Below are 25,375 nucleotides of genomic sequence, written 5' to 3'. Positions count from 1 at the left end.
GTGTGTATAACGTGCTCTACCTGGTGCAGTGTGTATAGCGTGCTCTACCTGGTGCAATGTGTATAGCGTGCTCTACCTGGGGCAATGTGTATAACGTGCTCTACCTGGTGCAGTGTGTGTAACGTGCTCTACCTGGTGCATTGTGTGTAATGTGCTCTACCTGGTGCATTGTGTGTAACGTGCTCTACCTGGTGCAATGTGTATAACGTGCTCTACCTGGTGCATTGTTTGTAACGTGCTCTACCTGGTGCAATGTGTATAGCGTGCTCTACCTGGTGCAATGTGTATAACGTGCTCTACCTGGTGCAGTGTGTGTAACGTGCTCTACCTGGTGCATTGTGTGTAACGTGCTCTACCTGTGTGGTGTAATGTGAATTGGTACTATTATGTGGCCTTGCTCGTTTCCCATGAAGCCACGCCCCTAAATTTTTGGTGCGTGCCTTAGGCGCGCACTGTCCTTGTACTCGAATATGGAGGGGGAGCACCAATTTACTTTCTGCCAAAGGGCACCGAAATGTCTAGTTACAGCTCTGGTGCAGTGTCCTGCATGCTACACAGCCCAGCAGCACTGTCACCCCCTCCTCCCCTTTCAACACTTTGTAGTGTCCAAATCAAGTCTCTGTTTTTATATTTGAACAATTAATAAGATTAATAAAAACCTTCATTCCGATGGGACCCAGAAAAGGATGGGTAGGACCCCAATTTTTAAAAGTTAGATTAATTAGAAAACACTTATTTAATGGTTTTGCCCTTTAAGTTTTAACTTTATGGTAGGCAGCTGATTTCACCCATATTTCGCTTAATGCGCTTTAAGCTTTTGTGTGTATAATATTTTCCATCAACCATGGGTGGGGGGTGGGGGTTGGGGGCGCCAAAATCTATATTCGCTTACCAAAAAATTTAGGCTTGGGCCGGCCCTGCTCCTACCCCATTACGCCCTGGTTGCCTGACGTAGCACACGGACACTGTGGGCTGAGGCTGGATTTCATGCGCTAGCAGCAGGAACCCTTTTACAACAGGGGGTGGCACCAATTCATCACTGCCTCCCCCTGTTCCCTGGCATGGCGGGAGGGCTAGAAGCGGGAACACGCACAGCTGATGGGTTATCTGTTTCCAGGCACGGCGGGTGGCTGCGGTGGTGTAGACACTGACAGTGTGAGTGACGGTCAGCAGCAGAGCCCTCCTCAGCCTGGCGCTCTGTGCGGTCGTGTACCCCGCGTATGCGTCGGGCCAGGCCTGCCCAGGACTGAAAATGATCAAGGGCCTATTGTGAGAGGCAGAGGATGCTCGGGAGTGGCCAGTGCCGTGTGGGTGTGTCCATAGTTGTATGGGTGTGGACAGTGCGGTGTGGGTGTGGCTAGTGATGTGTAGGTGTGACCAGCACCTTGTGGGTGTGGCCAGTAACTTGTGGGTGTGACTAGTGATGTGTGGGTGTGGCCAGTGCTGTGTGGGTACAGCCAGTGCCGTGTGGGTGTGACCAGTGATGTGTGGATGTGGCCAGTGATGTGTGGATGTGGCCAGTGCCGTGTGGGTGTGGCTAGTGATATGTAGGTGTGACCAGTGCCTTGTGGGTGTGGCCAGTAACTTGTGGGTGTGACTAGTGATGTGTGGGTGTGGCCAGTGCTGTGTGGGTGTGACCAGTGATGTGTGGGTGTGGCCAGTGTCGTGTGGGTGTGGCTAGTGATATGTAGGTGTGACCAGCGCCTTGTGGGTGTGACCAGTGTGTGTGGGTACAGCCAGTGCCGTGTGGGTGTGACCAGTGATGTGTCCAGTGCCGTGTGGGTGTGGCTAGTGATATGTAGGTGTTACCAGCGCCTTGTGGGTGTGGCCAGTAACTTGTGGGTGTGACTAGTGATGTGTGGGTGTGGCCAGTGCTGTGTGGGTACAGCCAGTGCCGTGTGGGTGTGACCAGTGATGTGTGGGTGTGGCCAGTGTCGTGTGGGTGTGGCTAGTGATATGTAGGTGTGGCCAGCGCCTTGTGGGTGTGGCCAGTAACTTGTGGGTGTGACCAGTGTGTGTGGGTATAGCCAGTGCCGTGTGGGTGTGACCAGTGATGTGTCCAGTGCCGTGTGGGTGTGGCTAGTGATGTGTAGGTGTGACCAGTGCCTTGTGGGTGTGGCCAGTAACTTGTGGGTGTGACTAGTGATGTGTGGGTGTGGCCAGTGCTGTGTGGGTACAGCCAGTGCCGTGTGGGTGTAACCAGTGATGTGTGGGTGTGGCCAGTGTCGGGTGGGTGTGGCTAGTGATATATAGGTGCGGCCAGCGCCTTGTGGGTGTGGCCAGTAACTTGTGGGTGTGACTAGTGATGTGTGGGTGTGACCAGTGCTGTGTGGGTACAGCCAGTGCCGTGTGGGTGTGACCAGTGATGTGTGGATGTGGCCAGTGCCGTGTGGGTGTGGCTAGTGATATGTAGGTGTGACCAGTGCCTTGTGGGTGTGGCCAGTAACTTGTGGGTGTGACTAGTGATGTGTGGGTGTGACCAGTGCTGTGTGACCAGTGATATGTGGGTGTGGCCAGTGCCGCTGTAAATGCAGCACTGGGGTGCAGTAATTCCTCCTGTAGGTGTGTTCCCCGATATTCCTGCCTCCACAGGAAGAGATGGGTGTAGTGAGCCGATCAGCAGCCAGTCACAGAGCATACCAAACCCTCATTGTTTACACTATTCCATCATTTAGTTGCCATCTCTAGCTCGTGGATAAACACCGGAGCGCCAGGAAAAGCAGCTTCACAGCCGCCGGGGCACCGGTGTGGTCACCAGGGGGCAGTGTTATATATTTCCCCCTGCCCAGGATTGCAGCGATAATGTTTTCTCTTCATTGTGTCTTGCAGGAAAAAGAGAAGCTGTATGTGGAGCTGAAGCACATCCTGGCGCGGCAGCCAGGCCCAGAAGCCGCCGAGCAGCTTCAACTCTATCAGCGCACCCTACGGGAAAAGACGAAGCAGCTAAAGGCAAGTACCCACCTGTATGACCACATCATGGCACATGACCAGATTACCCATTCCCGTACGGAACATGTGCGTGTAGTGTTTCCTTGTGTTGTACCCGCCGTCTGCGCTGCTCCGCCCCTGGGAAGTGTTCATACAGATGTGTCCTCATACATCTCTGCGCAGTCACTCTAAACAGCCCCTCTTGTCACACCAGGTCGCGTGAGAATCTTCTAGCATTGGCTGTCTGTTGTTTTTTGCCAAAAATGCGTCGTTATCGCAATGCAATATGACTAGGATGCACGAAGAGACTGCGCTGATTAATGTGATATATGACACTTGTATATCTGTGTGCGATCCAACCGGAATTATTGAGAAAAAGATGCAGCGCCCGTCCTGCGCATGCGCCCACATTTTCTGCTTGGGGGGCCGCAGAATATGAGATCACCTCTGCCTATCAATCAGGCAGAGACGGACGCGAGCGCGCGCGCGGGGGGTGGGGGGGGGGGTGGCAACGCTCCATTTCCAGGGAGTCGGAGTGTTGTGGGGGCGGAGCCGGATGCACAGGGGTATTGCGGAGTAAACGGGGACGTGTCAAGGGCATGATCATGGCGGCTGCGTGACGTCACACGCAGCCACCATGATCAAGTACATGGTGCCGGGACTCATGCAAACAAGCAAAAATTGCGATGCGTTCGCAATTTCAGCTTGTTGAACTGGGGATGGCGGCGGTCAGTATGCTGGGGGGCCTTGCCCAGCGATGGGCGGCCCCTAGCATGTGATCCTAAAGATTGCAAATTCTGCTAATTATCAGAATTTGCTATCCTTACTGAATTAGGCCCTGTGTACCCGGTGTGAAGGGTCTGGCATAATGCAGAGCGGGAATAAAGCACATGTATGTCTGGGAAAGCTGTATCCTCTGCACCTGGGCCCTCATTCCGAGTTGATCGCTCGCTAGCTGCTTTTAGCAGCCGTGCAAACGCTAAGCCGCCTCCCTCTGGGAGTGTATCTTAGCTTAGCAGAAGTGCGAACGAAAGGATCGCAGAGCGGCTACAAAAAAAGATTGTGCAGTTTCTGAGCAGCTCCAGACCTACTCCTACCTTGCGATCACTTCAGACTGTTTAGTTCCTGTTTTGACGTCACGAACACGCCCTGCGTTCGGCCTGCCACGCCTGCGTTTCCCCAGGCACGCCTGCGTTTTTCCTGGCACGCCTGCGTTTTCCCACACACTCCCAGAAAACGGTCAGTTACCTCCCAGAAACGCCCTCTTCCTGCCAATAACTCTGCGTCCAGTAGTGTGATTGAAAAGCTTCGCTAGACCTTGTGTGAAACTACATCGGCTGTTGTGAAAGTACGTCGCGCATGCACATTGCGGTGCTTACGCATGCGCAGAAGTGCCGCTTTTTTGACTAAACGCTGCGCTGCGAACGAAAACAGCTAGCGATCAACTCGGAATGACCCCCTTGGTCATGAGCAGGTGCAAGCGATGGGCAACCACTTGTGATTGGCTGTTTGTGAACGCTTTACTGACACTGATTGGTTACCTTATTGGTTGCTGTGCTGTTAGTGGGCGTGTTTTATACGTATATGAGATGAGCTGTTTCTGCTGTATTACAGGTTTTGTAGTGTAATCGCAACATGGGCGCAACCTGTGACCTCTGCCCGGTGTAAACCAGATGCATACACGACTGCTGCCAACCAGAAGGCATCTTACACTCCGCATACGGGCAGAAAGGCGTGCACTTGTATATAAGACTAATTTACACCCATTACGTGACCCACTAAACTCCAGTATATCCTGTTATAAATACCCAGCACCAGCGTCTATAACGTTATCTGTCATTGTTCCTGTGTGAGACAGACCTGCAGTGTTGGTTCCTGTTAAACAGCCTAGATACATGAGTGGGAGCATAGCTCGATTCCTTCCCCTAATTATATTTCAGGCCTTGCGGATTTGGCAGGCCCTGAGGGACCTTTTACGGTTTGACAGTCTGGACCCGGACACCCCCCTCTGGTACTCTAGATGGCTCCCCGAACTGCATACGCTTGAAGGGAGGGCGATTTGGGCTCCTAGATCAGTGGTTTCCATTTCTCACCTATATACAGATAATATATTTAAATCCTTCCAACAATTGAAGGATGAGTTTGACTTACCTAACTCATATTTCTCTAACGTCCTAGTGGATGCTGGGGACTCCGTCAGGACCATGGGGAATAGCGGCTCCGCAGGAGACAGGGCACAAAAGCAAGCTTTTAGGATCACATGGTGTGTACTGGCTCCTCCCCCTATGACCCTCCTCCAAGCCTCAGTTAGGTTTTTGTGCCCGGCCGAGAAGGGTGCAATCTAGGTGGCTCTCTTAAAGAGTTACTTAGAAAAAGTTTTTAGGTTCTTTATTTTCAGTGAGTCCTGCTGGCAACAGGCTCACTGCATCGAGGGACTTAGGGGAGAGATTTTCAACTCACCTGCGTGCAGGATGGATTGGATTCTTAGGCTACTGGACATAGCTCCAGAGGGAGTCGGAACACAGGGCTCGCCCTGGGGTTCGTCCCGGAGCCGCGCCGCCGACCCCCCTTGCAGACGCTGAAGATGAAGAGGTCCGGAACCAGGCGGCAGAAGACTCTCAGTCTTCATCAGGTAGCGCACAGCACTGCAGCTGTGCGCCATTGTTGTCAGCACACTTCACACAGCGGTCACGGAGGGTGCAGGGCGCTGGAGGGGGGCGCCCTGGGCAGCAATGTATAATACCTGTATGGCGAAAAATACATCACATATAGCCCTTGAGGCTATATGGATGTATTTAACCCCTGCCAGATATCTAAAACTCCGGAGAAGAAGCCCACCGAAAAGGGGGCGGGGCCTATTCTCCTCAGCACACAGCGCCATTTTCCCTCACAGAAAGGCTGGTGGGAAGGCTCCCATGCTCTCCCCTGCACTGCACTACAGAAACAGGGTTAAAACAGAGAGGGGGGGCACTGATTTGGCGATATGTATATATATTAAAATGCTATAAGGGAGGAACACTTATATAAAGGTTGTCCCTGGATAATTATAGCGTTTTGGTGTGTGCTGGCAAACTCTCCCTCTGTCTCCCCAAAGGGCTAGTGGGTCCTGTCCTCTATCAGAGCATTCCCTATGTGTGTGCTGTATGTCGGTACGTGTGTGTCGACATGTATGAGGAAAATATTGGTGAGGAGGCGGAGCAATTTGCCTGTAATGGTGATGTCACTCTCTAGGGAGTCGACACCGGAATGGATGGCTTATTTATGGAAATTACGTGACAATGTCAACACGCTGCAAGCCGGTTGACGACATGAGAGGGCCGGCGAACAAATTAGTATCTGTTCAGGCGTCTCAAACACTGTCAGGGGCTGTAAAATGCCCATTTACCTCAGTCGGTCGACACAGACCCAGACACGGACACTGATTTCAGTGTCGACGGTGAAGAAACAAACGTATTTTCTTTTAGGGCCACACGTTAAGGGCAATGAAGGAGGTGTTACATATTTCTGATACTCCAAGTACCACAAAAAAGGGTATTATGTGTGAGGTGAAAAAACTACCTGTAGTTTTTCCTGAATCAGATAAATTAAATGAAGTGTGTGATGATACGTGGGTTTCCCCCGATAGAAAATTATTGGCGGTATACCCTTTCCCGCCAGAAGTTAAGGCGCGGTGGGAAACACCCCTCAGGGTGAATAAGGCGCTCACACGCTTATCAGAACAAGTAGCGGTACCATCTACGGATAGGGCCGTACTTAAGGAGCCAGCTGATAGGAGGCTGAAAAATATCCTAAAAAGTATACACACACATGCTGGTGTTATACTGCGACCAGCGATCGCCTCAGCCTGGATGTGCAGAGCTGAGGTGGCTTGGTCGGATTCCCTGACTAAAAATATGGATACCTTTGACAGGGACAGTATTTTATTGACTATAGAGCATTTAAAGGATGCATTTCTATATATGCGAGATGCGCAGAGGGATATTTGCACTCTGGCATCAAGAGTAAATGCGATGTCCATATCTGCAAGAAGATGTTTATGGACACGACAGTGGTCAGGTGATGCAGATTCCAAACGGCACAAAGATGTATTGCCGTATAAAGGGGAGGAGTTATTTGGGGTCGGTCCATGGGACCTGGTGGCCAGGGCAACTGCTGGAAAATCCACCGTTTTTTACCCTAAGTCACATCTCTGCAGAAAAAGACACCGTCTTTTCAGCCTCAGTCCTTTCGTCCCTATAAGAGTCATATCTGCCCAGGGATAGAGGAAAGGGAAGAAGACTGCAGCAGGCAGCCCATTCCCAGGAACAGAAGCCCTCCACCGCTTCTACCAAGTTCTCAGCATGACGCTGGGACCGTACAGGACCCCTGGATCCTACAAGTAGTATCCAAGGGGTACAGATTGGAATGTCGAGAGGTTTCCCCCCTCGCAGGTTCCTGTAGTCTGCTGTACCAATGTCTCCCTCCGACAGGGAGGCAGTATTGAAAACAATTCACAAGCTGTATTCCCAGCAGGTGATAATAAAATTACCCCTCCGACAACAAGGAAAGGGGTATTACTCCACACTATATGGTGGTACTGAAGGCTAGGTGAGACCTATTCTAAATCTGAAAAATTTGAACACTTACAAGGGTTCAAATCCAGATGGAGTCACTCAGAGCAGTGATAGCAAAGAACAAAGGGACTATATGGTGTCCCGGGACATCAGGGATGCTTACCTCCATGTCCCAAAATTTGCTTTTTCTCACCAAGGGTACCTCAGGTTCGTGGTACAGAACTGTCACTATCAGTTTCAAGACGATGCCGTTGGATTGTCCAAGGCACCCCGGGTCCTTACCAAGGTAATGACCGAAAGGAGGATTCGTCTTCAAAGAAAATGGACGACCTCCTGATAAGAACAAGGTCCAGAGAACAGTTGGAGGTCGGAGTAGCACTATCTCAAGTAGTTCTACGACAGCACGGGTGGATTCTAAATATTCCAAAACCGCAGTTGTTCCGACGACACGTCTGCTGGTCCTAGGGATGATTCTGGACACAGTCCAGGAAAAGGTGTTTCTCCCAGAGGAGAAAGCCAGGGAGTTATCCGAGCTAATCGGGATCCTCCTAAAACCAGGAAAAGTGTCAGTGCATCATTGCACAAGAGTCCTGGTAAAAATGGTGGCTTATTACGAAGCACTTCCATTCGGCAGATTTCACGCAAGAACTCTTCAGTGGGATCTGCTGGACAAATGGTCCGGATCGCATCTTCAGATGCATCAGCGGATAACCCTATATCCAAGGACAAGGGTGTCTCTCCTGTGGTGATTACAGAGTGCTCATCTTCTAGAGGGCCGCAGATTCGGCATTCAGGATTGGATGCTCGTGACCACGGAGGCCAGCCTGAGAGGCTGGGGAGCAGTCACACAAGGAGTGTGATCAAGTCTGGAGAATTCTCTCCACATAAATATACTGGAGCTAAGAGCAAATTTATAATGCTCTAAGCTTAGCAAGACCTCTGCTTCAAGGTCAGCCGGTATTGATCCAGTGGGATAACATCACGGCAGTCGCCCACGTAAACAGAAAGGGCGGCACAAGAAGCAGGAGGGCAGTGGCAAAACTGCAAGGATTTTTCGCTAGGCGGAAAATCATGTGATAGCACTGTCAGCAGTGTTCATTCCGGGAGTGGACGACTGGGAAGCAGACTTCCTCAGCAGGCACGACCTCCACCCGGGAGAGTGGGAACTTCATCGGGAAGTTTTCCGCATGATTGTGAACCGTTGGGAAAGACCAAAGGTGGACATGATGGCGTCCCGCCCGAACAAAAAATGGGACAGGTATTGCGCCAGGTCACGAGACCTTCAGGCGATAGCTGTGGACGTCCTGGTAACACCGCGGGTGTAACAGTCGGTGTATGTGTTCCCTCCTCTGCTTCTCATAACCAAGGTATTGAGAATTATAAGACATAGAGGAGTAAGAACTATACTCGTGGCTCCGGATTGGCCAAGAGGGACTTGGTAACCGGAACTTCAAGAGATGCTCACAGAGGACTAATGGCCTCGGGAGCTAAGAAGGGATTTGCTTTCAGCAAGTACCATGTCTGTTCCAAGAGGAACCGTGGCATCGGCCTTTAAGAAAGGACCTGCTCCAGCAGGGACCTTGTCTGTTCCAAGACTTACCGCGACTGCGTTTGACGGCATGGCGGTTTGAACGCCGGATCCTAAGGGAAAAGGCATTCCGAAAGAGGTCATACCTACCCTGGTCAAAGCCAGGAAGGAGGTGACCGCACAACGTTATCACCACATGTGGTAAAAATATGTTGCGTGGGTGAGGCCAGGAAGGCCCCACGAAAAAATTTCAACTAGGTCGATTTCTGCACTTCCTGCAAACAGGAGTGTCTATGAACCTCAAATTGGGGTCCATTAAGGTTCAAGTTTCGGCCCTATAGATTTTCTTCCAGAAAGAATTGGCTTCAGTTCCTGAAGTCCAGACGTTTGTCAAGGGAGTATTGCATATACAGCCCTTGTGTGCCTCCAGTGGCACCGTGGGATCTCAACGTAGTGTTGGGATTCCTCAAATCATATTGGTTTGAACCACTCAAATCTGTGGATTTGAAATATCTCACATGGAAAGTGACCATGCTGTTGGCCCTGGCCTCGGCCAGGCGATTGTAAAAATTGGCGGCTTTGTCTTACAAAAGCCCATATTTGATTTTCCATTCGGACAGGGCAGAACTGCGGACTCGTCCCCAGTTTCTTCCTAAGGTGGTGTCAGCGTTTCACCTGAAACAACCTATTGTGGTGCCTGCGGCTACTAGGGACTTGGAGGACTCCAAGTTGCTAGACGTTGTCAGGGCCCTGAAAATATATATATAATTCCAGGATGGCTGGAGTCAGAAAGTCTGACTTGCTGTTTATATTGTAGGCACCCAAAAAGCTGGGTGCTCCTGCTTCTAAGCAGACTATTGCTCGTTGGATTTGTAGTACAATTCAGCTTGCACATTCTGTGGCAGGCCTGCCACAGCCAAAATCTGTAAATGCCCATTCCACAAGGAAGGTGGGCTCATCTTGGGCGGCTGCCCGAGGGGTCTCGGCTTTACAACTTTGCCGAGCAGCTACTTGGTCAGGGGCAAACACGTTTGCTAAATTCTACAAATTTGATACCCTGGCTGAGGAGGACCTGGAGTTCTCTCATTCGGTGCTGCAGAGTCATCCGCACTCTCCCGCCCGTTTGGGAGCTTTGGTATAATCCCCATGGTCCTGACGGAGTCCCCAGCATCCACTAGGACGTTAGAGAAAATAAGATTTTACTTACCGATAAATCTATTTCTCATAGTCCGTAGTGGATGCTGGGCGCCCATCCCAAGTGCGGATTGTCTGCATTACTTGTACATAGTTATTGTTACAAAAAAATCGGGTTATTATTGTTGTGAGCCATCTTTTTTAGAGGCTACTTCATTGTTATCATACTGTTAACTGGGTTCAAATCACAAGTTGTACGGTGTGATTGGTGTGGCTGGTATGAGTCTTACCCGGGATTCAAGATCCTTCCTTATTGTGTACGCTCGTCCGGGCACAGTACCTAACTGAGGCTTGGAGGAGGGTCATAGGGGGAGGAGCCAGTACACACCATGTGATCCTAAAAGCTTGCTTTTGTGCCCTGTCTCCTGCGGAGCCGCTATTCCCCATGGTCCTGACGGAGTCCCCAGCATCCACTACGGACTATGAGAAATAGATTTATCGGTAAGTAAAATCTTATTTTTTTCAGATACCTTCAACTTCGACATGCTCTACAGTCCCAATTTGCTAGTTCTCCCCCCGGGATCCTTCCATTTCCCATTAAGACCTTTGTAAGTACGTTGGGTCGAGTTAAGATGATTTCCCTTGCTTATGGTTATCTTCTTGCTAAAATCCATACAGACCCTTTGACAAGTCTCCGTGGAAAATGAGAGGAGGATCTGGGCCCCATAACTGAAGAGGACTGGACCCTTGCTTTGGAATATCCGAGCAAGGTTACCAAATCCATTAGGTATCAACAAATACAATTCTTCTTATTGCATAGAACGTATATGACCCCGGTTAGAATGGCTAGTTTTGGTACGGGTCGCTCGGGTGACTGCCCTAAATGTGGGGTGGCTATGGGTACTTTTTGGCATCTTATTTGGGATTGCCCGTTGCTGCGGACGTTTTGGTCGGGAGTCAGGTCGGTTATGGAGAATACAGGAATAGCTGGTGCCATGCTCACCCCACAGTTTTGTATTCTGGGGATGGGATGTTCTGTTTTTGTTTCCAGCCCGGAGGGCCTCTATGCTCGCAGTATATGTGCCTTGGCAAAGGTGTGTATCGCGAGGTTGTGGATGGCCCCCAGTGGCCCCTCGATACCTGCTCTTAAGGTCCTGATCAACGACACTATTTTAAAGGAACGCTACATATATATGAAGTACTAGGTGATTCATCACGCCCTATGGGCGCTCTTCACACCGTCGTTAGGGGCTACGCCCCGTTAACCTCTGCACGCCTTTGAACATACGCAGGGCGGTAGATAACAGAATCAGAAACGCAGGGCAGTATAGAGGGCATACAGAAATGGTGTCCGGTTGAGATAAGATAGAGAGGCGTAGGGGGGAGGGAGAAAGGGAATGTACAGAAACGCTGTGCGATGGTAAAGGATAGGGAGAGGCAGGGTGGTAAGGAGAGGATAAAGAGAGGCAATGGGTTAGACAGTAAATACCGTTGCAAGAGGCTACGACCCGTTATCCCCTGCACGGGCTTCAGCTGTGCTATAATTGTTTTTAGATGGAGTAATACCTGATTTTTTTTTTTATGGCAGTGGGTAAATATTGTAAGGGGGGAGGGCGTGCGATTGTCAAAGGGGCGTAGGCCTTTGTGAGGGCGTGCAGAGTGGCCGCAGGGCACAATGAATAACATAGTGTAGTATATACTGCTAGTGTCTGCATTATGAAGTACCAGATGAGTAACAGCAATGCACTGTAGATAAGATACCAAAGTGCTGTGGCCACAGGTAGCTGAGCCGCTTATACACACAATGGCCACAGGTAGCAGAGCCGCTTATACACACAATACCCACAGGTAGCAGAGCCGCTTATACACACAATGGCCACAGGTAGCAGAGCTGCTTATACACACAATACCCACAGGTAGCAGAGCCGCTTATACACACAATGGCCACAGGTAGCAGAGCCGCTTATACACACAATACCCACAGGTAGCAGAGCCGCTTATACACAAATGGCCACAGGTAGCAGAGCCGCTTATACACACACAATACCCCCAGGTAGCAGAGGCGCTTATACACACAGTGCCCACAGGTAGCAGAGCCACGTATACACACAATACCCACAGGTAGCAGAGCCGCTTATACACACAGTGCCCACAGGTAGCAGAGGGGCTTATACACACAATGGACACAGGTAGCAGAGCCACATGTACACACATTACCCACAGGTAGCAGAACCGCTTATACACACAATACCCACAGGGGGCAGAGACGCTTATACACACAGTGCCCACAGGTAGCAGAGGCGCTTATACACACACAGTGCCCACAGGTAGCAGAGCCGCTTATACACACAATACCCCCAGGTAGCAGAGGCGCTTATACACAGTGCCCACAGGTAGCAGAGGTGCTTATACACACAATGGGCACAGGTAGCAGAGCCACGTGTACACACAATACCCACAGGTAGCAGAGCGGCGTATACACACAATACCCACAGGTAGCAAAGCCGCTTATACACACAGTGCCCACAGGTAGCAGAGCCGCTTATACACAATGGGCACAGGTAGCAGTGTTGCTTATACACATAATGGCCACAGTATTAGTGTTTCTAATTAATCCAATGTCCATTGGTAGCAACTATACTCACAAAAGTTTGGGGGGTTTGGAAAGGGGGTGGGTTCTGTGAGGTTCCTATCCGTGCGGCTGATCAGCCCGATTCAGGGAATAACTTGTAGTGGCTGTGGATGGTGTCCGAGGTGCTACGTGTGGTGGAGGGGTGGGTGTGGGAGGGGGTCCAGAGGTGTTGTGGGTGGCGGAGGGGTGGGTGCAGGGGCACGGATGGCGGAAAGGGTGCAGAGGTGCAGTGGGTGGGGGAGGGGTAGGTGTAGAAGGGGCGCGGATGGGGAGTGTAGTTGCTGTTGGTGGGGGAGGGGTGGGTGCGGGGGACTGTGGATGAAGGAGGGGGTATGGAGGTGATGTGTGTGTGGGAGGGGCGATGTAGGGGTGTGCGTTTGGAGGTGCAGGGGGGGTGAGCTTAGGTGATGGGTTTCAGAAGTGCTGTGGGTGGGGGAGGTGTGGGATGTAGATGTTGTGGATGGGGGAGGGGTGGATGCGGGGGAGCTGTGGATGGGGGAGGGAGTCCATAGGTGGTTCGGGTGGTGGTACAGAGGTGTTGCGGGTGGGGGAGGGGCAGGTGTGGGAGGTCCGCAGATGTGGAGGGTGTCTGTAGATAATGCGGGTGGGGAGGTGCTGTGGTTGTGGGAGTGGTGGGGGTGTTGCGGGTGGGGTAGGTGATCTGGATGGGGTAGGTGATGTGGATGTGCGGTAGCCAGGGGAGGGGCGGGTGCGGGTATGGCACAGATGGGGGAGGGGGTCCGTGGGCGCTGTGGATGAGTGAGGGGTGGGTGCGGGGTTACGGCGGTTGTGGTGGGCCAGGTGTGCTGCTGCGGTGGGTGGGGGAGGGTGCCGGTGCAGGGATACCGCGGTTGGGGTAGGGCGGCTGGTGCAGCTGCGGCGGGGAGGGGAGGGGCAGGGGAGGGGGTGCGGCGGTGGGGAAGGGGCGGGTGTGGGGATGCTGCGGTTGGGGTGCCAGGGGTGGGGGGGGGCGTGAGGGGGTGTGGATGGGGTCTGTAGATGATGCTGGTGGTGGAGGGGCAGATGCAGGAGGCTGTGGATGAAGGAGGGGGTCTGGCGGTGCTGTGTGTGGGGGAGGGGCAATGTAGGGGGAGGTGGGGTTGCAGAGGGGGAGGTTGGGTGATGGTTTGTAGAAGTGCTGGGGGTGGGGGAGGTGTCTATAGATGATGAGGGTGGGGGAGGGGCCGGAGGTGCTGTGGGTGGGGGAGTGGTGGCTGTGGGGGTCCGGATGCACCCGGGCAGGGGAGAGGCGGGTGCGGGGATGGGGCGGATGGGGGAGGGGATCAGAGGGCGCTGTGGGTGGGTGAGGGGCTGGTGCGGGGTTAACGCAGTTGGGGAGGGCCGGCTGTGGTGGTGTTGCGGGTGGTGGAGGGGCAGGTGCATGGGTGTTGGGGGGGAGGGGCGGGTGCAGGGGTGCTGTGGGTGGGGGCCATTTGGCGGGGTGGTGCGGTTGGGTGGGTGTGAAGGTGCCACGGTTGTGGGGGCGGGTGGTGCTGCAGGAAGGGGAGGGGTGGGGGTGCGGGAGCAGGGGTCCTGTGCGTAGGGGAGGGGCGGGTGCCATGGGTGGAGGGTTGGGAGCAGAGGTGATATGGGTGTGGGAGGGGTTGTGGGAGAAGCTGGTGTGGGAGTGCCGTGGGTGGGGGAGGGGGGGGCTGCGGGTGGGAGTGTGGTGCCATGGGTGTGGGGACAGGTGCGGGGGGCAGGGATGGGTGCAGTAGTGCTGCGGTTGGGGTGTGGGAGACAGCTGCGGGGGTTTCCGAGGGTTGGCGCGGGTGGGGGAGGGGGTGCGGGAGCAGGGGTGTTGCGGATGGGGGAGGGGCGGGTGCAGGAGGGGTAGATGCGGTGGTGGTGCGGGTGGGGTGGAGGGGTGCAGCAGGGGAGAGGTGGGTATGGGGGTGGAGTGGGGGAGGGGCGGGGGTGCTGCGGGTGGGGGAGGGGGCAGTTTGCCGGGGTGGTGCGTTTGGGGGTGGGTGGGTGTGAGGGTGCTATGGTTGCAGGGGCGGGTGGGGGGGGTGCTGCATGTAGGGGAGGGGTGGGGGTGTGGGAGCAGGGGTGCTGTGCGTAGTGGAGGGGCGGGGTGCCATGGGTGGGGAGTTGGGAGCAGGGGTGATGTGGGTTTGGGAGGGTTGGGGGGGCTGTGGGAGAAGCTGGTGTGGGAGTGCCGTGGGTGGGGGAGGGAGGGTTCTGGGCGTGGGGGCGTGGTGCCATGGGTGGGGGACAGGTGTGGGAGGGCAGTGGCGGGTGCAGTGGTGGTGCGGATGGGGGGTGGAAGGCGGCAGCGGGGGTTCCGAGGGTTGGGGGGGTGGCATGGGTGGGGGAGGGGGTGCAGGAGCAGGGGTGTTGCGGATGGGGGAGGGGTGGGTGCAGGAGGGGCAGATGTGGTGGTGGTGCGGGTGGAGTGGAGGATGCAGGGGTGTATCGGGGGGAGAGGTGGGTATGGGGGTGGAGTGGTGCCACGGGTGGTGGAGGGGGCGGTTTGCCGGTGTGGTGCATTTGGGGGGGTGGTGGGTTTGAGGGTGCCACGGTTGCAGGGGCGGGTGCAACAGGTAGGGGAGGGGTGGGGGTGCGGGAGCAGGGGTGCTGTGCGTAGGGGAGTGGCGGGGGTGCCATGGGTGGGGGGTTGGGAGCAGGGGTGATGTGGGTGTGGGAGGGCTGTGGGAGTGCCGTGGATGGGGGAGGGAGGGTTGCTGGGGTGGGGGCGTGGTGCCATGGGTGGGGGGACAGGTGCGGAGGGGGGGCAGGGGCTGGAGCAGTGGTGGTGCAGTTGGGCGGTGGGAGGCAGCTGCAGGGTTTCCGAGGGTTGGGGGGGGGGTGGTGCGGGTTGGGTGAAAGGTGCAGGGGTATAGCGGGGGGGGGGGGGGGAGAGGTGGGTATGGGGGAGGGGCAGGGTTGCAGCGGGTGGGGGTGGGGTGGGGGTGCTGCAGGTGTGGGAGCTGCGGGTGGGGGCGGGAGTGCCGCGAGTGGGAGCGGATGTGGGGGATGCGTTGGGTGCCGCAGGGGAGGGGCAGCGGGTGTTGGTGCTGTGGGAGGGGGAGGCGGCAGAGTGCCACGGGTGGTGGGTGGGTGCCGCGGGTGGGTGGTGCTGCGGGTGGGGGAGGGGTGGAGTGCCACGGGTGGTGGGTGGATGCGGTTGGTGCGCGGGTGGGTGGTGCGGGTGTTGGTGCTGCGGGTGGGGGAGAGGGTGGGAGTGGCGCGGGTGGGGGGCGAATGCGGCTGGTTGCCGCGGGTGTTGGTGCTACGGGTGGGGGAGGGGGCGGGAGTTCCGCGGGTGGGTGCCGCGGGTGTTTGTGCTACGGGTGGGGGCGGGAGTGGCGCGGGTGGTGGATGGATGCGGCGGGTGTTTGTGCTACGGTGGGGGAGGGGGCGAGAGTGCCGTGAGTGGATGCCGCGGATGTTGGAGCTGCAGGAGGGGGAGAGGGCGGGAGTGCCGTGGGTGGGGGCGGATGTGGCGGGTGTTTGTGCTACGGGTGGGGGCAGGAGTGCCGCGGGTGGATGCCGCGGATGTTGGTACTGCGGGAGGGCCGCGGGTGGTTGCCGCGGGTGGGAGGGGGGTGAGTGCGGCTGTGAGTGCTCAGCATGTCCCCCTGACTCAGCGGCAGCCGCGAGACTGTGAGGCGGGTAGTGTGAGTTCCGCTCACAGTCAGCGGCTGCGATGTCACCAGGGGCAGGGAGTGTACGGGGAGAAGGGAGACAGGACCCTGGGCGGAGATGGGGAGGGGACTGGGCGGAGAGAGGGAGGGGACTGCTCCTGGCCAGATCTGTGCCTGTGACTCCGCCCAGTGTTACGGCCAGGCACAGAATCACAGACTTGGGCTAATATATAGGAGATAATGCCTCTGCTAAATTTAACAGAATTTGGTCCCCATGGATAGAATTCCCATACTCCTTCCCTGACCCTACGATTTAATGGTTGCTGGGATGCTATTAGGCCCCTGAATTGCTATTTTGTCCTGTATGCTTTACTCCTATCCGATGCGCCCTGAATGGAAGTCTAGCTTTGGGCCCTGGTAGTTAGGGTTTGAGTTAGATAGATTTTCTTCTGTGTCTCTTTTTCCCCTTTTTTATTTATCTCTTTCCCGTTTCCCCGTTTTTTTTTTTCTTCCTTACCTTTTGTTTTGTTGTTAGTAAGTGTTAATATGGTATAAGAATAAAAAAGTGTAATGCGGTTTTCTACATTAAATTTCGGATTATGCAAGTTTATTCGATAAAAAATAATTGCATGTACATACACGTTCCTGTAATAACACGGTTTGTTATTATGTTGAAAGCGAATGGTGTCTTACCAGTGTTATCCTGTCTTAATGAACATGATTTGTCAATGTTATGCATTTTCTGTGATCAAACCATTCTCCTTCGAAATAAAAATGACTCTAATAAACAGCCTGGATACTAACCGTACGGTAACAGCTGCTTGCGCTTGGCCTCAGGCTGGATAAATAGGCCCCTGTCCTGAATCCCCTTTGGGATGACTCTTGCTGCAGGCTCATACATGTCTTTATTTTCCCTCCTTTCAGGCTCTCTCATCAGAACTAAACATGTACGAATCCCAGAGCCAGGAATACAAGTACGAGGTGGAGAGACTGGCCAACGAGCTGCAGAGCGTGAAGAGAAAATACCTCACCCAGAAACGCAAGGAGCAGCAGGCGCGGTGGGTGATTCTATTCTATGTAATACCAGTAAATAAACTTTCTCCACCTGTCCATATGGACTTGGCTGGGCCAATCAGCATGCAGCACGGTCATGTGACTAGTATAACGCAAAAGCAAAAAGGGAGATGTGACAATCTGCAATAAAAGACTTAAAATACATGAAAAACCCGCTCCACACCAGCTGCCCCTGTCCAGTACTGAACCCCGTACTGACCTGGATGCAGTAGTGCCAGACAATGGGGAGAGCAGGGCCAGGTGGTGGTAGAAGTGGGCAGAGAAGTGAATTGAAGAGGGCGGAGGGGTTTGATGATTGAGTACAGAAGTGAATTAGGTGAATGTATGACTTTGTAGTGAGGTAAGTGGGGTGTAGGATGGGGTGTGGATCATTACATCGACATTGTCTAGGTCGACAATGTTTAGGTTGACCACTATAGGTCGACAGTCACTAGGTCGATAGGGTTTGAAGGTCAACAGGGTTTCTAGGTCGACAGGTCAAAAAGTTGACATGAGTTTTTTATGTTTTTTTGGTGTCGTTTTATTCGTAGAGTGACCGGGAAGCCCAATTAGTGCACCGTGTCCCCTCGCATGGCTCGCTTCACTCACCATGCTTCGGGCAAGGTGCCTCTCTGCGCTCGGCACAGATTACCGTTCCCATCATAGTCCATGTGGATCGTTAAGTGTGAAAAATTTCAAAAAAAGAAAAAAAATGTGAAAAACACATGTCGACATTTGGACCTGTCGACCAAGAACATGTCGACCTAGAGACCCTGTCGATCTTGAAAACATGTCGACCTAGTGACTGTCGGCATATAGTGGTTGACCTAAACATTGTCGACCTAGACACTGTCGATCTTCAGACCGGATCCCGTAGGATTAATGGTGATCAGACGTGTGGCAGCACCACTGCAGGTACTGTACGGCGTCTGTTTGGTGCGCCATGGTAGACGTTGGAGCACTGAGAATGAATGTGGCGGCTGAAGCTGCTCCGTCTGGGGTGGATGTGAGTGAGGCGAGCCTTTTAGTGAAGAGGAGTGTGAGTGTGTGTGTGTGTGTGTGTGTGTGTGTGTGTTATTAAAATGCACTTACGGTTCTTTATAAGCAGGGTCCCGCTTCACTGCATTATCGTGGTGAAGCGGGACCTCTTTTCCAGTGAATTTACTAACCTTGCCTTGTTCGTTATGAGAGCGCATTATCTCACCCTTCTGGTGATACGCGTCCTCCCATTACGGGCGGCCGCTTCTGCTGCAATGACTTCTTCCACACCTGCACCGTCCAGTAACTCCCAGCGTGCAGTTCGGGAGTTAGGCTGGCGCGTGTGCGGATTGATTTTGTGGACCCCGGAGTTTGTAGGGTGCCGAGGCCCACTGTACACAAACAATAAAGTTTTTTGACTAAGGAAAAAAAAAAAAAGAAAAAAAAAGAGGAACTGCTTTGACAGCCGCAGCGCCGTGTCCGGACAGCGAAGAGAGATAAGGTAGCAGAGACTAACGTTCGGGCCCACCGAACGTTCATAAGTAAGGTAGCTCATTGGTGCTCTATCTAACAGATACAGGCGCCGAAAAGGCTGCGGCAGGATACCGCCCCAGCTTACAATGGCGCTTCAGCGAGATCATACATCAGGGGAAGCGCTGTCTGTGGCACATAACGTGTGCAGATAACGCATTACCTCATAAAGAAGGATAATACATCTACCCCATGGATGGACCGGAGCAAAGGGGTGTCAGTCTGACTCATACATCAGAGCAGAACTTTTGTACGTACAGATTATAATTCAGTTTTGTTCCTATCACGTTTGGTAGGAGAAGAAGTCCTCAGGTGGAGACCAAGGAGCAAAACTACATAGAAATGTAACTGGAACAGAATCTCTCTGTGTTGCTAGCATTCCCTCACTCCGGTCTGTACGCAATTGTCATGTCTAGGCTACGGAGCTGCTAATGTCAGCAAGTGAAGACGCCATCAGAGCCATCACAGCTCATTCACGATTGCGTACACATTCACAGCCTATACATTGAGGAACATTGAGGCTAAGGGTAGCCATATGGCTATACAGACCGGCCGCGGAAGTAGCGACACTGGCGCCATGTTTCTCTGCATACACATTCACAGCCTATACATTGAGGAACATTGAGGCTAAGGGTAGCCATATGGCTATACAGACCGGCTGCGGCAGTAGCGACACTGGCGCCATGTTTCTCTGCGTACACATTCACAGCCTATACATTGAGGAACATTGAGGCTAAGGGTAGCCATATGGCTACAAAGAGCGGCCGTGGCATTAGCGACACTGGCGCCATGTTTCCCTGCGTACACATTCACAGCCTATACATTGAGGAACATTGAGGCTAAGGGTAGCCATATGGCTATACAGACCGGCCGCGGCAGTAGCGACACTGGCGCCGTGTTTCTCTGCGTACACATGCACAGCCGGAACATTGAGGAACATTGAGGCTAAGGGTAGCCATATGGCTACAAAGACCGGCCGCGACAGTAGCGACACTGGCGCCATGTTTCTCTGCGTACACATTCACAGCCTATACATTGAGGAACATTGAGGCTAAGGGTAGCCATATGGCTATACAGACCGGCCGCGGCAGTAGCAACACTGGCGCCGTGTTTCTCTGCGTACACATTCACAGCCGGAACATTGAGGAGCATTGAGGCTAAGGGTAGCCATATGGCTATACAGACCGGCCGCGGCAGTAGCGACACTGGCGCCATGTTTCTCTGCGTACACATTCACAGCCTATACATTGAGGAACATTGAGGCTAAGGGTAGCCATATGGCTATACAGACCGGCCGCGGCAGTAGCGACACTGGCGCCATGTTTACCTGCGTACACATTCACAGCCTATACATTGAGGAACATTGAGGCTAAGGGTAGCCATATGGCTACAAAGACCGGCCGTGGCATTAGCGACACTGGCGCCATGTTTCCCTGCGTACACATTCACAGCCTATACATTGAGGAACATTGAGGCTAAGGGTAGCCATATGGCTATACAGACCGGCCGCGGCAGTAGCGACACTGGCGCCATGTTTACCTGCGTACACATTCACAGCCTATACATTGAGGAACATTGAGGCTAAGGGTAGCCATATGGCTATACAGACCGGCCGTGGCAGTAGCGACACTGGCGCCATGTTTCTCTGCGTACACATGCACAGCCGGAACATTGAGGAACATTGAGGCTAAGGGTAGCCATATGGCTACAAAGACCGGCCGTGGCATTAGCGACACTGGCGCCATGTTTACCTGCGTACATGATTGCAGCTGAAGGCAGATACATGCCCCAATAATGGTGGTCATTCCGAGTTGTTCGCTCGCAAGCTGCTTTTAGCAGCTTTGCACACGCTAAGCCGCCGCCTACTGGGAGTGAATCTTAGCATATTAAAATTGCGAACAAAAGATTAGCAGAATTGCGAATAGACACTTCTTAGCAGTTTCTGAGTAGCTCCAGACTTACTCGGCATCTGCGATCAGTTCAGTGTTTGTCGTTCCTGGTTTGACGTCACAAACACACCCAGCGTTCGCCCAGACACTCCTCCGTTTCTCCAGCCACTCCCGCGTTTTTCCCAGAAACGGTAGCGTTTTTTCACACACTCCCATAAAACGGCCAGTTTCCGCCCAGAAACACCCACTTCCTGTCAATCACATTACGATCACCAGAACGAAGAAAAAACCTCGTAATGCCGTGAGTAAAATTCCTAACTGCATAGCAAATTTACTTGGCGCAGTTGCACTGCGGACATTGCGCATGCGCATTAGCGACTATTCGCTCCGTTGCGACAAAAAAATAACGAGCGAACAACTCGGAATGACACCCAATGTCCGTAAAATGCCAGTTTTTGCCGCCACTCCCCGTTACCTCGCATTGAATGGTCACTTACTGTCCATCACTGTGCGATGAAATCCTCTCCGCGAGCGCGATCACACAGGCAGCTTGGTGCGTGCGCACTGTGGCCACGGCACATGCACAGTCTGCGCGAACATCGCCCATTGTGTACAAACATGACATAGGCCCATACTTTCTGCCTTACTGGCTGCTTTATATACACCTACAAAGCCCCCACAACATACACAGCCCATACAATATGTCCTGCAGATGATGCCCGCAAAGTGCCATTGTTGGGAAGTTGGAACACAAGCTGACATAGTCAGGCGTGAGGTTTGCCCGCAAAAATACCTTACTAGCCAATTTGAAATACCGCAGGTATGCGTGCTCCTGATACCCACGGTGTCCAATGTAAAAAATCTGGGAATACGGGCGTTAGGTCGACCACTAAAGGTCGACAGGTCAAAAGGCCGACATGAGTCTTTCACATTTTTTTTTCAATTTTTGGACTTTTTCATACTTTACGATCCACGTGGACTATGATTGGGAATAGTAACCTTGCCTGAAGCATGGCAAGCGAAGCGGTGCACTAATTGGGGTTCCCGTCACTTTACAAAGAAAACCACACCAAAAAAAAGTCCAAAAACTCATGTCGACCTAGTTCACGTCAACCTTCAGTGGTCGACCTAATGACAGTCGACCTAAGCTGTGTCGACCCACCGACCCATACCCAAAAATATGCACACAGGGTTTTCTGCTAAGGAAACAGCAGAGAGAAAAACAGAAATACCCGCTCATCACTCCACTGTCGACTTTGCTCGGCTGCTGCATCCTCCGAATGCCGCACCAGTTCCTACATGAAGACAGAAGCCGGCCAGAGAAGGTAACGTACAGTAGCGTAGAACAGTGTAGTGTGCGCATGGAGGAGCGTGCGGAGAAGGGGGTGCAGGGTAGCGGCTGTGTAGCGTACGGGGAAGGGGGCGCAGGGTAGCGGCTGTGTAGCGTGGAGGAGGGGGTGCAGGGTAGCGGCTGTGTAGCATGCGGGGAAGGGGGTGCAGGGTAGCAGCTGTGTAGCGAGCGGGGAAGGGGGTGCAGGGTAGCAGCTGTGTAGCGTGCGGGGAAGGGGGTGCAGGGTAGCGGCTGTGTAGCGTGCGGGGAAGGGGGTGCAGGGTAGCGGCTGTGTAGCGTGCGGGGAAGGGGGTGCAGGGTAGCAGCTGTGTAGCGAGCGGGGAAGGGGGTGCAGGGTAGCGGCTGTGTAGCGTGCGGGGAAGGGGGTGCAGGGTAGCAGCTGTGTAGCGTGCGGGGAAGGGGGTGCAGGGTGTAGCAGCTGTGTAGCGTGCGGGGAAGGGAGTGCAGGGTAGCGGCTGTGTAGTGTGCGGGGAAAGGGGTGCGGGGTAGCAGCTGTGTAGCGTGGAGGAGGGGGTGCAGGATAGCGGCTTCTGTAGCGTGCGGGGAAGGGGGTGCAGGGTAGCGGCTGTCTAGTGTGCGGGGAAGGGGGTGCCGGGTAGCGGCTGTGTAGCGAGTGGGGAAGGGGGTGCAGGGTAGCGGCTGTGTAGCGAGCGGGAAAGGGTGCAGGATAGCGGCTGTGTAGCGAGCGGGAAAGGGGGTGCAGGCTAGCGGCTGTGTAGCGTGGAGGACGGGGTGCAGGGTAGCGGCTGTGTAGCGTGCGGGGAAGGGGGCGCTCGCTAGCAGCTGTGTAGCGTGCGGGGAAGGCGGGTACTGGGTAGCGGTTGTGTAGCGTGCGGGGAAGGGGGTGCAGGGTAACGGCTGTGTAGCGTGCGGGGAAGGGGGTGCAGGGTAACGGCTGTGTAGCATGCGGGGAAGGGGGTGCAGGGTAGCGGTTGTGTAGCGTGTGGGGAAGGGGGTGCAGGGTAGCGGCTGTGTAGCATGCAGGAAAGGGGGTGCAGGGTAGCGGCTGTGTAGCATGCAGGAAGGGGGTGCAGGGTAGCGGCTGTGTAGCGTGCGGGAAAGGGGGTGCAGGGAAGCGGCTGTGTAGCGTGGAGGAGGGGGTGCAGGGTAGCGGCTGTGTAGCGGGCGGGGAAGGGGGTGCAGGGTAGCGGCTGTGTAGCGTGCGGGGAAGGGGGTGCAGGGTAGCGGCTGTGTAGCGTGCGGGGAAGGGGGTGCAGGGTAGCGGCTGTGTAGCGTGCAGGGAAGGGGGTGCAGGGTAGCCGCTGTGTAGCGTGGAGGAGGGGGTGCAGGGTAGCAGCTGTGTAGCGTGCGGGGAAGGGGGTGCAGGGTAGCGGCTGTGTAGCGAGCGGGAAAGGGGGTGCAGGGTAGCGGCTATGTAGCGTGGAGGACGGGGTGCAGGATAGCGGCTGAGTAGCATGCGGGGAAGGGGGGCGCACGCTAGCGGCTGTGTAGCGTGTGGGAAAGGGGGTGCAGGGTAGCGGCTGTGTAGCGTGAAAGAGGGTGTGAAGGGTATCGGCTGTGTAGCGTGCGGGGAAGGGGGTGCAGGGTAGCGGCAATGTAGTGTGTGGGGAAGGGGGTGCAGGGTAGCAGCTGTGTAGCGTGCGGGGAAGGGGGTGCAGGGTAGCGGTTGTGTAGCATGCAGGGAAGGGGGTGCAGGGTAGCGGCTGTGTAGCGTGCGGGGAAGGGGGTGCAGGGTAGCGGCTGTGTATGGTGCGTGGAAGGGGGTGCAGGGTAGCGGCTGTGTAGCGTGTGGGGAAGGTGGTGCAGGGTAGCGGCTGTGTAGCGTGCGGGGAAGGGGGTGCAGGGTAGCGGTTGTGTAGCGTGCGGGGAAGGGGGTGCAGGGTAGCGGCTGTGTAGCGTGCGGGAAAGGGGATGCAGGGTAGCGGCTGTCTAGCGTGCAGGAAAGGGGGTGCAGGGTAGCGGCTGTGTAGCATGCAGGAAGGGGGTGCAGGGTAGCGGCTGTGTAGCGTGCGGGAAAGGGGGTGCAGGGTAGCGGCTGTGTAGCGTGGAGGAGGGGGTGAAGGGTATCGGCTGTGTAGCGTGCGGGGAAGGGGGTGCAGGGTAGCGGCTATGTAGCATGTGGGGAAGGGGGTGCAGGGTAGCGGCTGTGTAGCGTGGAGGGAAGGGGGTGCAGGGTAGCGGCTGTGTAGCTTGCGGGGAAGGGGGTGCAGGGTAGCGGCTGTGTAGCGTGCGGGGAAGGGGGTGCAGGGTAGCGGCTGTGTATGGTGCGGGGAAGGGGGTGCAGCGTAGCGGCTGTGTAGCGTGCGGGGAAGGGGGTGCAGGGTAGCGGCTGTGTAGCGTGCGGGGAAGGGGGTGCACGCTAGCAGCTGTGTAGCGTGCGGGGAAGGGGGTGCAGGGTAGCGACTGTGTAGCGTGCGGGGAAGGGGGTGCAGGGTAGCGGCTGTGTAGCATGCAGGGCAGGGGGTGCAGGGTAGCGGCTGTGTAGCGTGCGGGGAAGGGGGTGCAGGGTAGCGGCTGTGTAGCGTGCGGGGAAGGGGGTGCAGGGTAGCGGCTGTGTAGCGTGCGGGGAAGCGGGTGCAGGGTAGCGGCTGTGTAGCGAGCGGGGAAGGGGGTGCAGGGTAGCGGCTGTGTAGCGTGCGGGAAAGGGGGTGCAGGGTAGCAGCTGTGTAGCGTGTGGGAAAGGGGCTGCAGGGTAGCGGCTGTGTAGTGAGCGAGGAAGGGGGTGCAGGCTAGCGGCTGTGTAGTGAGCGAGGAAGGGGGTGCAGGGTAGCGGCTGTGTAGTGTGCGAGGAAGGTGGTGCAGGGTAGCGGCTGTGTAGCGTGCAGGGTAGCGGGTGCAGGGTAGCGGCTGTGTAGCGTGCAGGGTAGCGGCTGTGTAGCGTGCGGGGAAGGGGGTGCAGGGTAGCGGCTGTGTAGCGTGCAGGGTAGCGGCTGTGTAGCGTGCAGGGTAGCGGCTGTGTAGCGTGCGGGGAAGGGGGTGCAGGGTAGCGGCTGTGTAGTGAGCGAGGAAGGGGGTGCAGGCTAGCGGCTGTGTAGTGAGCGAGGAAGGGGGTGCAGGGTAGCGGCTGTGTAGTGTGCGAGGAAGGTGGTGTAGGGTAGCGGCTGTGTAGCGGGTGCAGGGTAGCGGCTGTGTAGCGTGCAGGGTAGCGGCTGTGTAGCGTGCAGGGTAGCGGCTGTATAGCGTGCGGGGAAGGGGGTGCAGGGTAGCGGCTGTGTAGCGTGCAGGGTAGCGGCTGTGTAGCGTGCAG

General features: G+C 55.0%; 1 protein-coding gene across 2 annotated transcripts in view; it reads left to right on the top strand.

The window, feature by feature from the left end:
* CFAP58 (cilia and flagella associated protein 58) overlaps positions 1-25,375 on the top strand; it is a 321,538-nt gene that overhangs the window by 240,504 nt on the left and 55,659 nt on the right. For both annotated transcript variants that reach the window (XM_063962655.1, XM_063962656.1), the window contains 2 exons: positions 2,830-2,949; positions 17,290-17,423. In XM_063962655.1, coding sequence (XP_063818725.1) covers positions 2,830-2,949; positions 17,290-17,423 — 254 coding nt within the window. The remainder of the gene's footprint in view (positions 1-2,829; positions 2,950-17,289; positions 17,424-25,375) is intronic.

This window comes from Pseudophryne corroboree, chromosome 3 (assembly GCF_028390025.1).
Source record: "Pseudophryne corroboree isolate aPseCor3 chromosome 3, aPseCor3.hap2, whole genome shotgun sequence".
NCBI classification, from domain to species: Eukaryota; Metazoa; Chordata; class Amphibia; order Anura; family Myobatrachidae; genus Pseudophryne; species Pseudophryne corroboree.
This window is presented reverse-complemented; position numbering and strand designations above follow the sequence as displayed.